The following is a 13,743-nucleotide window of genomic DNA, read 5'->3' on the forward strand; positions in this document are numbered from 1 at the left end:
TGTCAGGGTTGAGTCGAAGCCTGTTCCTCCCCATCCAGACCCGAACCGCCTCCAGGCAACGGGACATCACGTCGAGGGCATCACTGGGGTGGTTTGGGGTCGAAATGAAAAGCTGGGTATCATCAGCATACTGATGATACCCAACTCCAAAACCACGAATGATCTCACCCAGCGGCTTCATATAGATGTTGAACAGGAGAGGCGAGAGGACCGACCCCTGAGGAACTCCACAAGCGAGAGGCCTCGAGGTCGACCTCTGTCCCCCTGCCAACACCGACTGCGAACGTCCCAGGAGATAGGAGGAGAACCACTGAAGAACCGTGCCTCCCACTCCCAATCCCCTGAGACGCCGCAGCAGGATACCATGGTCGATGGTATCGAAAGCCGCTGAGAGGTCTAATAGGACTAGGACAGAGGAATATCCCCTGTCCCGAGCCCTCCAGAGATCATTCACCAGAGCGACCAATGCCGTCTCTGTGCTGTACCCGGGCCTGAAGGCCAACTGGTACGGGTCTAGATAATCCGCTTCATCCAGAACCAGAGGGAGCTGGTGCGCCACCACGCTCTCAACAACCTTCGCAAGAAAGCGAAGGTTGGAGACCGGACAAAAGTTATTTAACACAGCTGGGTCCAAGGCAGGCTTCTTGAGGAGAGGTCTCACCACCGCCTCCTTCAAGACGGCGGGAAAACTACCCTCACTCAAAGATGCAGATATAACCGCCTGGAACCAGCCTCGTGTCCCCTCCCGGGCCGCATAAACCAGCCAGGAAGGGCACGGGTCCAATAAACACGTGGTGGAGCTCAGCCTCCCCATAATCCTGTCCACTTCCTCTGGAGTCACAGGATCAAACTCCTCCCAGATAACATTGACAAGACCACCCGTGTCCTGATCGTCAGACTCTGCCCAGTCGGAGTCCAAACCGGTACGAATCCGAGCGATTTTGTCTGACAGATGTTGACTGAACTCCTCAGCACGTCCCTGCAAGGGTTCCTCCCTCACCTCCTGATTAAGGAGGGAGCGGGTCACCCTAAACAGGGCGGCCAGGCGATTATCTGCGGACGCGATAAGGGTAGCGAAGTGATTAGACCTCGCCACCCTTATCGCCGCGAGATAAGACCTAATATAGGTTCTTAGTCGCAATCGGTCGGATTCAGATCGGCTGGATCTCCAACAGCTCTCTAGGCCCCGTCTCCGACGCTTCATCTCCCGGAGCTCCGCAGAAAACCATGGAGCCCGCTGGGATCTGCACCGGGTCAGGGGCCGCAAGGGTACAACTCGGTCAAGTGCCTCCGTGGCTGTCCTTTCCCAGGCTTCCACTAAGGCATCTGCCGAGCTGTGAGCAGAGGAGGCAGGTGGGGACCCCAGCGCTGCCTGGAACCTTTCAGGGTCCATTAAGCGCCTGGGGCGGAACCATCTAGTTGGTTCAATACACCCACGGTGAGGAGCGGCAAAACGGAAGACCAGCCGCAGGAGATGATGATCGGTCCATGACAGGGGCATAACAATTGGAGAGCCCCCACCAAGATCATCTAACCACCGTCCGGATAGAAAAACCAAATCAAGGGTGTGGCCTCCCACATGAGTCAGTCCATCAATTACTTGCGTCAGGTTCATGGCCGTCATGGAAGCCATGAAGTCCCGAGCTAACTCAGAGGATCCTCCCAGGGATGGTAGATTGAAGTCACCCAAAACCATAAGCTTTGGGAACTCAATCACCAGCCCCAAGAGGGTATCGAGAAGCTCAGGCAGGGCTGCTGCTGCGCGACTAGGCGAAAGGTACACCAGCAGCAAGCCCAACTGCGCCCTAGGACCACATCTCAGGAGGAGAGACTCACACCCAACTATCTGAAGAACGGTGGCCTCTTGCGGACACAAGGTCTCCCTCATAATTACCGCCACTCTCCCGCCCCTACCCTGAGCCCGAGGCTGGTGCAGCACCCAGAAACCTGGTGGGCAAAGATCAACCAGGGGGATACCACCCTCTGGGCCCAACCAAGTCTCCGTGATGCAAGCCAGGTCCGCATGCTCACCCTCAACCAGACCTGGCATTCAAGTACACCAGCCGGAGCTCAGGTGGCTGCACATCCCCGCTCCCGGAACCTCGGGCCGAACACAGAGGGTTGGAGCGCCTCACCGCTTGTAAGTAGCGGAGATGCCCTCCCGGGTGTCGATACGGCCCTCTGTTCGTACACCTGCCGCCATTCCCTACTGTGAATTTTGTCCTATTTTACAACCTTTCTTATCACAGTTATTAAGTGAATCACTGCAGTTGTTATATTAGTGACACAGTTGTTAAATGATTCTGGCTTCCCCTTTGCTAAGGGGCTGAATTTTGATCATGCGAGCATGGGGATGCTGCAACAGTCATAAGTGTGAAAAATGGTCATAAGTCACATTTTTAGTGCTGTTGTAACTTTGAATGGTCACTAAATGAATTGTTGTTAGTCGAGGACTACCTGTACTTTTCTCATCATTAAAACATTCATTTCAAAGTAAAATACTCCCAAATACTATAATTATGAAATATCCGAGATGCTGAACATGGGCCTGAAAGCATTTAATGTATTTTATTTTTGTATATTTAAACAAATGATACACAGTCCATTCCCTCAGTGGATACACATCTGTATTATCCATTAATCATATAGCCACAATGCCTGATAATCTTCAAAAGTTTTGACCCTGTGAAAATGTATGGTATGAATTTATGATATGAAAATATGAAAGTAAAACAATCAAAATTTGTGCATCTTAAAATTAAACCTATCTAGGATAATATTACAAATTTTTATGCATGTTGTTGCTGACACTTATTCCATGTGACTTATTAATGAATGTAAGTCCAGGGAACATCTTTATGATCCTAAGCATATGGATTATTACTGCAACCAAGATAATAATTACAACAACAATATAAATGTGTCTAGAGCCTTCAAGGCTTAATGCCTTAATGCAGCTCTGGATGGATCTTTCAGACGTAGCTTTTTTTCCCCTTTCAATCAAACATATCCATAAATTGCCTTTTAATCAGAATAGTTGTAGCGCAATGGTTAACAGGATCAGAGAGCCAGCTTAATCTTGGGAGACTGAGTCCTAATCTGTTTTAGGCAGCGAAAGCTGGTTGAGTGTCCTTGGGCCAGTTATTGTTACTCAGCCCACCATGTCAGGCTCAGGCAACAAGCCAGCCAGCCAATTCTTGTTGCAAGGAAAAGGATAATATTACTGAGATAAATGTAAATGGACATACTTATCTTCATCAGGGCTCTTAAAACCATATTCTAGGGAAATCTGGGGTTCTTTGGATACTCTTAGCCTTAAATATAGTAAAAACAGACAGAATTTGGGAAAAGTAAGGTTGTTTCCATGGTTAGAATGCAGTACTGCAAGCTACTTCTGCTGACTGCTTGCTGCCTGCACTTTAGCAGTTCGATTTTCACCGGCTCAAGGTTAACTCAGCCTTCCATCCTTTTGAGTTCAGTAAAATGAGGACCCAGATTAGTGGGGGGCAGTATGCCGACTCTGTAAATCGCTTAGAGAGGGCTGTAAAGCACTATGAAGCAGCATATAAATCTAAGTGCTATTGCTATCAAGAGAATGTTAATTGTGTTCTTAGGCTTTTTTTTTAGTTCAGACCACTGCTGATCAGAAATGCCCAATGCATTGATGGGACCTTTTTTTCTCGAGCAAAACTGGAAGAGAATTTTTCTCAGACCTCCAGGGCAAGATTATAGAAAATCATTTTAGACACTTGGCTTAGTTGTTTAGATGTGACTACAGAGGTTTCATAATCTTGAAGTTGTACCTTTGGACCATTTTTTTGTGATTTATACTAAATAGTGATTTTTAATAAATGAATTACAATATTTTGCTTATCTAATATAATACTTCATCTTGAATATCTTACAGACATACAATAGTGTGGTAGTTTCAGTAGGCCCACCATATTTGTGCTGAAAAATTCAGGACACCTACTAGGTGCTGAGTTAGAATTTGTAATGTCTTCAGTGTGGTCATCTAATTTGGGGAAAATTCAGATATCATCAATAATAAGGCCTGGAAATTACCCTTCTTGAATCATTCTACAGGGTGTTGTAGACTTTTCTACTACAGAATACAATGTAGAAAGATTTCCCTAAAATTGAATATTTAAAAACTGTAAATCCTGCATGCTTGTTTTTGACTGATAACAAATGTAGTATATAAAGGCAAGTCTTCAGTCAATTTTCATATGTTTAGAATCAGTTTGGTGAACACTTGGGAAGGACTTCAGTTACAAGATACTGTAAGGGAAGCCAGGTTTAATCCCTATATTTTACACTGGGTGGCAACAGCAGAACAAATAACTACTTACCATGTCTGGGCTGCAGGCAGAACTGCCTGTAACAGACATCTGTTCTGGCTCTGTCAGCTGTTCTGTGATACCAGTTGCTGAATTTAGCCTGGAATGAGAGCATTTAGGACAAGAATAAACAAGCTATAGTGCTGTTCAAAATTTTGAACTGCTAGCTCTGTAATCCTTTCCCACTAGCCATTCAAGGTGAGGCTTACAGCTATTGATTCACCATATCAACATGTAATGTGTCCTGATATAAGGGCTAAGTATGATTATGTTGACATGCTAAACAAGTGCCCATCATCACAGGATCAATAATTTTGCCTATGCAAATAGTAAATTTTGCCATGGAAATCTGTAATGTTAGACTATACGTGATGATTTGGACAAACTTGTATTTGTCAATTTCAATATTAGTTCCATGACACAGGCTATGAATGTATGATAATAAATGCAGTCAGTTTTGTTGCTGACTTTGGATTCATCTTGTCTTTTCTTTTCTCTTTTGTAGTTGTCTCTGCCTTGAATAAAGCATGGTGTGTAAACTGCTTTGCATGTTCTACTTGTAACACCAAGTTAACACTGAAGTAAGTATAATCGCTGGGGAGATAATCGTAGAATTGAAGATGTGACTTGTAAATTGAGGATTCCTTTGGAAAATATTTATGATTGTTGCAGCAAGTCTTGAGGAAGAGAGGAGGCACACCAGGGCCTTGTCCAAACAAGACAGAAGCCAGTTTATGTTCTTTAATGCTGTCGTCTTTCATCAGTGCTTACTTTGTTCAGGAGCTTATATTGTTTGCTTTACATTTTTGTGGAACAGAATAAGTAGAAAGCTGTTGTGGTTCCACGTAGAGGACAGATTACTATAAATTTCTATTGACTTTGCAGCTGGATAGAAGTCAAAGAAGTTCAACAGCACAGTTGAACAGTTCAGGACACAGCAACTGTAAATTTAATGAGTTGTTCAGGTTGCTCTTTAAGACGAGGTTCAAAGTATCCCCCCCCCCCCCGTTTCTAGAATATCTGGAGTGCATTTGGGGCAGGGTGGATTTGATTTAAATCAAGTCAATTTAAATCACGATTTAAATCATAGTAAAAAGGGGTGATTTAAATCAACTCATTTTGAATCATGATTTTTAAGGAGCAATTGTCATCTCTGTCCCACAGCGGCTCCTCTGATCCGCTGTTGACTCACCGACAGTCCCATTCACTTTAATGGGACGGCTGGTGATATGGCAGTGACACAACAACGTGAGGGACGTGGCGGGCAGCAGGGGAGTAAATGCCCGCTAACAGTGCTGCCATGATGGATCTGAAATGACAGGTGCTCTTTAAATGTAAGGACTCATTCTTGCCAGTAGATAGAATCCTTAATATTATTTGCTAACAAAATGAAGGTTTCCTATTTAGAATAATAAGCTGTCAGGTTAGTAAAACAGCGATATCAGAACCGATTTTAGGTTAATAGGTTAACACACATAGTTGGAGAACTACTCAAATTCTTTTATTTAATTAAAACACTTAGAGCCTGGTACAGATCAATTCTCTTCAAAGAATCATAGTTTGTATTGTACATAGATTTGCAAAACAATGGGATAAAGGAATATTCCTGAACTTTGTTTTATGATTTATCTCATCGTTACTGTGTAATTGTGTGAATGCATCGATGCAGTGCATGTTATCTCAGCTTGCAGAGATTGGATTCACTGAATGAGTTTACCAAAAATGTAAATATTGCAGAATATACAGTCTTGTGCTACATAACTAAGCTCCATTTCATGCTGAATAAACTAAATTATTAATTTATCTTAAATAGAAAACTATCTTTAGATTTTTACTCCGAAAGCATTTTATTAAAATAAATTTTATAAAATTAAAAAAATCCAATTTAAGTTAAAAAAAATCATTTTAAAAAAAATTATTAAATACCCTGATTTGGAGTATATATTTTGTCTTTAGAAACACAGGTAGTCCTTGATATAAGACCACAGTTGAGTCTGGAACTTCCGTTGCTGAGTAATGCAGTTGTTGACATGTACCTGATTTTATGATCATGGTCATTACATGGATTACACAGTTTTTAATCAAATCTAGCTTCCATTTGGTTGGGAGAAAATGGATCAAGATAGCTCCTCCCTAGAAGGTCCCAGAGTATATCTTTAATGGTGTGTCTAGTTTGGCGAGATTTTTATAGATGAGGAACAATAAAGGAAACTGCTTAGAAGTAACACTGTGTCTTTCTTGGTTTTTGGAGCCTGATGTAACTACATACCAGTTGCCAGGTGCTTGAACCATGATCATGTTATTGTGGGGATGCTGTGCAAGGACTGGTCATAAGTCACTTTTTCTAGTTCGGCTGTAGCTTTGAGATGCCACTAAATGAATGGTCGTGAGTCGAGAACTCTGTCTAGAAGAGCTGCCCTTAAAATCTTAGACTTGTACTCCGTGGTGGAATGCACTTTTTAAGCTTAAGAGTATTTCATAATAATACAGTCCATGGAAAATAACAAGGATATCTTTTTCTACGAGCATATTCACTACTTTCTTTTTATTTCTATTTTTCTGCAGAATTCTTTCTACTTTACTTGTATCTTGATTCTTTCTTGTTCTCTCCTCCATTCCTTCTTTGCTCAACCTGAAAGGGACAAATTTGTTGAAATCGATCTCAAACCTGTCTGCAGACACTGTTATGAAAAAATGCCAGAAGAATTTAAACGGCGACTTGCCAGACGGGAGCGTGAAGCCAAGGATAAGGATAAACATAAAAAGAAAAAGCCTGTCTGTCTGTAAAGCTTTCATTTCTACCTTTCACCAACTGTGCTCCTTCCTTTCTTTGGTTAGTTTGTGAAAATGTTTTCTTTATTCTACTTTTCTTATGGTGCGCAAAACTGTGTTTTTAAATATCTAAATGATGGATTTCAAGACATTCAGCCCCAGGCCTAGACTGATAGGTCCGGTTCCCTGTGATCAGACTTGCCTTTTCCTCCCTCATCCCCCACCTCAGCAGTTTGCCCCAAGAAGAGTCCTCGATTGAGAAATGCTTTTCTGCAGGTGCAGGATGTACTTCTTTCTGCTAAATCAGATTATATTTTGTAATTCATGTGGAGATTATATAGAAAATGGATTCTTCCAGATAAGTTTGTTTTTTTGCTTTGCATCATTCGTTGGAGGTGTATGTGTGTGTAAAATTTTGTATTTTAATTTGTGATATTCCTGTAATTTCTGCTGCATCCCAACCTAATTTGTTCCATATCAGTTGAGGAAAAGGTAAAATAGCTACGTGAAACCTTTTGCTGGGTCCCCAAAACATCATTTACCTTGCAGTCATGAAACTATTGGCTGAAATTCATCAGTTGCAAGCATTCATTCAGAACAAATCTATTGAGAAAATGTGTAACGTATTAACTTAATACATGTCTTTTTTAACGTAAGAGAGTTATAGGCAAAAAGCTCTTTGAAAAAGCATTAATAGCATATATGCTCCAACTGAAAGTTAGCCTTTTACCATGTAGATCTATTATTATGTTATATAATCACAGATGTGTAAAGTCATTGTATATGTCATCCATTAACACTACCCATATAATGGCGAATATCTGTAACTCAGGTGTAGAATAAGGGTGAAGGTTTATTCTCCAGGTTTGTGGATTGGTTTCCTCGTGTTTCATTACCAGGCTAGGTAACATCTTCAGCAGAATTTAGGGGATGTCATTGTTCGTGTTTTTCTGTTTATAAGGACTTCAGGTGTAAGTATGTCAAGTAAGGGTTTTGTGATGGTCTTCCGCCAAGAAAAGCAGAAGAGAAAACTGCTTGACCTCTTTCTCCTTAACAGCTATCCAAAAAACTTTGTATTCCAACACACAGCCCCAAACCACATCACACAGCCAACTACCATGTAAAAACTAACCCTACCATACACAAAAGGGTTATCAGAAATAGCCAGAATTCTCCAACCTCTAGGAATAGTAATAGCCCACAAACCCACAGCCACACTCCGCCAGGAATTATCCAGAACCAAAGACAGCATACAGAAGAAAGAAATAAACAATGTAATCTACAGAATCAACCATTGCAACGAATTCCCTGTGGAACCAACATCCCATCAATTAAAACCAGGAACAAACACCACAATCCCAAATCCTTAATCTCTACCCACACTGACACCAAACATCAGTTTGATTGAAACAACACAAAAATTATTGGCCACACTACCCACCTGCCATGCTCATGAGTTCATCGAAGCCTGGCACTCCGTCAACAGACACTTCGACCTACAATCAGCCTACGAACACTCAGGATCCAAATTAACCCCAATAGCCAACCCACACAAGCCCTCCTTCCCAACAGTTCACCTTCCGATGACCCTGACCTGATGTACCCTCCCCATCACAAGACGCATTGCAAGCCTCTCTGATGACTCACACCTGACCCATCACAAGACACACCCACACCTGAAGCCCGTATAAACAGAAGAACACTGACACTGTCATCCCTTAAATTCTGCTGAAGATGTTACCTAGACTGGTAATGAAAGTTTGTAAACCAACCCACAAGCTTGGAGAATGAACCTTTACTCTCACTGTCCATATAATTCTATACGCTGATGTTAAGAGATGAGAAACCATTCCTCCTTGAAGAGAAACTTTGGTTAGACATTATCTGAAGCTTGTAGCTCTCTATTTCATACATGGCTGCACAGTAGGGTACAGTTTTAAAATCATTTTAAAAAGCCACTTTCTTGTGCAAACACTAGTACAAAGAAGCTACAAGTTTTAACTTCTAGATCTGTATACAATGTTTTGATTGTGGAGCTGTGCTAGGTTTTTTTGCATAGGTTTATCCCAGCATGTTCAAGAGGATTATACTGAGAAGCACCCACTCAAAAATTAAGCGTGAAAGCACCTAAAGAAAAATTAGAATAGAGATGGGGAACTATCAGCCTTCTAAATACCAATCTTTTCTCTAAGTTGCAGTGGTATCTCCAGAATCCAATGCATTCATCAAAATAATAGAAAGCAAAGCTGCTTTCATTCATGCCACAGATGTCTCTGCAAAACTTCTCAATGCATTTCCTATCAATAGACTTTTGCTGCACTATGAGAATTTTCAATAACTTTGGGAAGCAGGGCATAAATTAGCTAAACTCTGCTACAACCGGTCAGTTCTCTCCTTTCATCAGCTGCCAAGGATGACCAAGCATTACCGAGTTTGTTTTTGGCAGCTGATTTCATTGATCTATAGTTCTTTGATGTGTCCTTCCTGTTAGCAGCTGTTCCAAACAGTTGGAAGTTCTAATTAGATGCCTGAAATGCTCATCTTCCACCCATAGCAGTTGGCTGAAGGAGTCAATGCTTCTCAGGATTTTTCCTGGTTCCAAAACATCAAGATGGCAAAAGTTATGACACTGAGGAAGAGTCAGAGAAAAGTTTATTTTTTCTGTATATCATGTTGGAAGACATGGTGGTGAAGAGAATTGTGCCAGAAATTAAATGTGATACTTATGCTGAGGTAGGGTGGTTTTCTTGAAAAAAATAAAACTATTCTTACTCTAGTTTAAATAGGATGGAGAGATTTATTGGAATGCGTTTTCTGACAGATGTTGGCCAAGTTTCAGATTCTATAAAGTTCTGCTCCTGATTTAAACAGAATTTTTTGAGGATTCATTGTGTTTTTAAAATTGTAAAAGAAAATAAGGCTAACTTATGGTGAATTGTGAATATTAATTTGTATTGTGGAGGTTAATTTTCAACATTTTTTTCCCAGAAATAAATTTGTGGAATTTGATATGAAGCCTGTCTGTAAGAAGTGCTATGAGAAGTTCCCACTGGAGCTCAAGAAGAGACTGAAGAAATTGGCTGAAACTCTAGGAAGGAAATAATATATTTAATCTAGCTATGCAAAATTAAGAAAATGAGATTCATATTCCCATTTATTTTCACTGTGTTTATGAAATCTATGCTCTTAAAAAATCCCTTTGCATGACTAGCTTAATATTATACCTTGCTATAAAATCTTTAATGTCTTATGTAATGCTATATGTATCCTTTAAATTATGCATTCTATGTTTATATAATTTTTAGATAACTCAGTCATAAGTGGAAGATTAAAACATAGCCTTTCAATTGCAATAGAGATCAGTTTATTGGGCCACTGGTGCTGATCTCAAATGAACATAATTTAGCACAGCCTCGTCTTACCTAGAATCTTCAAAATGTGCTGAGCTTTTAATTTCCAGAATTTTCAACCAGCCCTATAAAGTAAAACTTAAGGCTGGGAATTTATAAACACTAACCTGTAAATCCCATTCAACTGAACAGCTCTCAGCTCTGTAGACAGATATAGGATTACATGGTTAAGTATATAGAAAAATATTAGAAAAAATCATGGGTTCATGGCCATAGTATTTACCAATACAGATGGGGGTAATTTTTCAAAAAATCAGACTTGTGTGATGGCTTTGAAGCATATTTTATCTAATAAGTTTTATAATTCATATTATTTAGAATCAAAGGAAAGGAGATGTTTTCCTTTGATTCTAAACTGTCAACTCTGGTGTTGAAAATTGTGAGACAAAAGACTACAGATTTTTTTTGTAGGCAATGAGTTCTTGTTTAATCTCAACTTATGAATTGATAAAAGAATGGTTTTCCAATATTATATTACTGTCCTAAGGAAAATGGCAATAATATAAGCAAATATTCTCAAGATTTAAGAAGAGTTTATATTCTGTCAGGGCATCTTGTTGATTCTGCCTGCTAGCTCAACAGAAAGAATTTAAATTATTGAGATCTTTTTTAAAAAAAAAAAAAGTAGTCACATTGGGGGTGAATTGTAATCAAATCTTAGCCCAAACTATCACAAATGCAGAAATGATTTGTTCAGAAAGTTTCTGATAACTGTAGTTGTTTGAGAGCTGCAGTGAATGCTTTTAGATTCTGTTGAGGCTGAAGCCCAAAGTGTGAGATGCCAACATATTTCTGCGTGAACAGAGTTCACCTACTTGAATTTTGTAAGAATTTTTTCTTGGATCTTTTGGTATTTTATTTCACTGTGCCTTAATTATGCTGTATATTTACAATATTAATTAAAATATTTACTCATATTATTTTATTAGAAAATATATGCCTTATACTCTAGGAAATGCCATATACTAAACATTTTGAACTTTGTTTAAAATAATGGAAAGTATTAAGGGTGCAAAGCACATTTCCTTCCCCTCTTCAGCTCACTTATTTTTAAATTTAAATGAAATAAAACCTGAACACATTTCAGTTATAGACATATATTGTATTAATGAATCAAACAATATTGCAACAGTCATTGGTTATTTACACTTAGACAGGACCTAGATGAATATTACAATATTAAGTACTTGGAGATAAACTCCTTTGAGTTCAGTGGTGCTTAGGCTCATAATAATCCATTTATCTAAAATAAATACTTTGAACTCAAATGGATTTACCTATGAGTAACAATGTAGATTACAGTTTTTGTTAAAAAAAATCTGAATTCCAAAGTACAATATATATTCTAATAAACTATTTGGAATTTTACAACTGTGAAGTTTAAAAATCTTACAGTATAAAAAAATCTTAATGCTAAATAATATAACGTATCTACCCAATATCAAGTATTTAAAGAGATTAAAGCATAAAACTCAATCCTATTAGCTTTAATTTCTACAATGTGAACAATAATTAAAGCATCCTGCTGTAGAGAATTGTAAAAGCCAGAACGCCCTATAGTGGGGGTGGACAAACCCAAGGACACCTACTGCCCCAGCACATCGAAGCTGTATCACCAAAGTTCAACAATAAATAACCAACTTTAGTAGTGGTCAGTTACCTTATTCATTTACATCAGTCCCATGGAGATAGATCTCTTAAGGATAGTTGATAAGGAGATACTTACATAGAGAAAAAGGAAAAACAAATTTTGCAAATATTTCTATTGAAGAAATCTTCAGGGAAAGAATTCTGGCTTGGGAGTAGTCAGGTTTTCTATCCTACAGAAAGGATTCTTTTGTGGCAGAGGGAATAAATAGTTAACTTTGCACTATCTGGTTTGGATATTACTTAAGAACCATCCAGGTGCCTTTATATGGCACATGTTCATCTACCTTTAGTTTTTAACGTGGTGGAAAGAACTAGATAGTGTGGGAGGTTGATAGCCTCTATATAACATTTACAATGGTATTTCTATGAAAATGCATATAGATTAAACATGGATATTTATTGGAAAAAAATAAGAGAAGTGCAGCAGGGTTGTATCCCAGTGCCGTTTCTCCCCCACCCCCTTTTTCCCATCATCTATTGGCCCAGGAGCTACTGTATTCTGTTATATGCAGTTAATATGGCTTTCAACTACACAACGTAGTTTATGCACTTTGAAAACCTTGAGCAAATTACAAGTTACAGTCACTCGTAATTAACTATGTCAGTAGGTGGGAAAAGAAAACAAGAGCTTTAATTACTTTGGTGTTTTTTGATTACAGTGCTTCTCCAGCAAATATTTTAAATTTCTGATTTCTAATATATCTAGTGTCCTTAACACATTACTCATTTATACACAATGAATTTCCATATAGAGCTTTAACTACCTCATTCATACTGGAGCTCCCTATCACTGATTTGGTACACTCAGACAACTTAATGGTACTTTCACTTTTAGACTTGCTTTTAATTCAGAGAAAGTGGATAAAAATAACTTCTTTTTGAACTTCTTGGAATTCCAATCCAATTCCAATTGGTCAAGCTTTCCTCATGGTCTCCCAGTCTGTCCTTTCCAAATGCACTCATTTCCCACTAGCCAGTCCACTCTGCACATCATTCTTTCTGATTCAGCTTACTCCTCAGTTCCTCCCTTCTCCAGAGATCCTTTCTCCAACTGTTCCGTGTTTCACACAGCAACAACCTACTGCATTTGCACTTATCTGTCTCCACTAAAACTTAAATATGCTTGTTCGTATGTGTCTTTAGGCAAAAAGGATAGCATTGGGAAAGACAAAAAATCTGATTACTCAAGATTACTTTATAATGTCCTAATCAGGCATCTCACCTGCCTACCTACCCTAAAACCAAGATATTGATGGTTGGGTTGTTGTTGTTTTTTGCCAAATGACAAAAATAAAGGTTTCTTGATGACAATATACTGGACAAGTAAATTATTTTAAATACCTTGGTATTTACTTTTCCCAAAAGTAAACGTTTGCCATCATTTCCACACATAACTGATGCTAAAATGAGGGCCATGTCCAAAGGCTGAGGCTGGACAACTTCATCACTGAAGACAGCCTGAAATATATCTGCAGTTTCATGAACTGTGGTACATATCAGAGACAATAGCAATTTTTTTTATGGTCAGAGCCAGAGTTTAGCAAGCCTGTGCTCTCCACCCAATGAGCTCA

The 13,743-nt window shown here is 39.3% G+C and overlaps 1 protein-coding gene across 6 annotated transcripts in view; it reads left to right on the forward strand.

The window, feature by feature from the left end:
- LIMS1 (LIM zinc finger domain containing 1) overlaps positions 1 to 13,483 on the forward strand; it is a gene marked incomplete at its 5' end in the record, with an annotated part of 89,325 nt that extends 75,842 nt beyond the window's left edge. For 3 of the 6 annotated variants that reach the window (XM_081326745.1, XM_081326743.1, XM_081326742.1), the window contains 3 exons: positions 4,846 to 4,921; positions 6,980 to 7,173; positions 10,101 to 13,483. In XM_081326745.1, coding sequence (XP_081182871.1) covers positions 4,846 to 4,921; positions 6,980 to 7,127 — 224 coding nt within the window. In that variant the 3' untranslated portion in view covers positions 7,128 to 7,173; positions 10,101 to 13,483. Of the gene's footprint in view, positions 1 to 4,845; positions 4,922 to 6,979; positions 7,174 to 10,100 lie in introns of those variants that run through there. The other 3 variants (XM_081326744.1, XM_081326747.1, XR_014026296.1) reach the window with 2 other exon arrangements.
- Between the last annotated feature and the right edge of the window lie 260 nt (positions 13,484 to 13,743).

This window comes from Vipera berus (genome assembly GCF_964194415.1).
Source record: "Vipera berus genome assembly, chromosome: 4".
NCBI lineage: Eukaryota > Metazoa > Chordata > Lepidosauria > Squamata > Viperidae > Vipera > Vipera berus.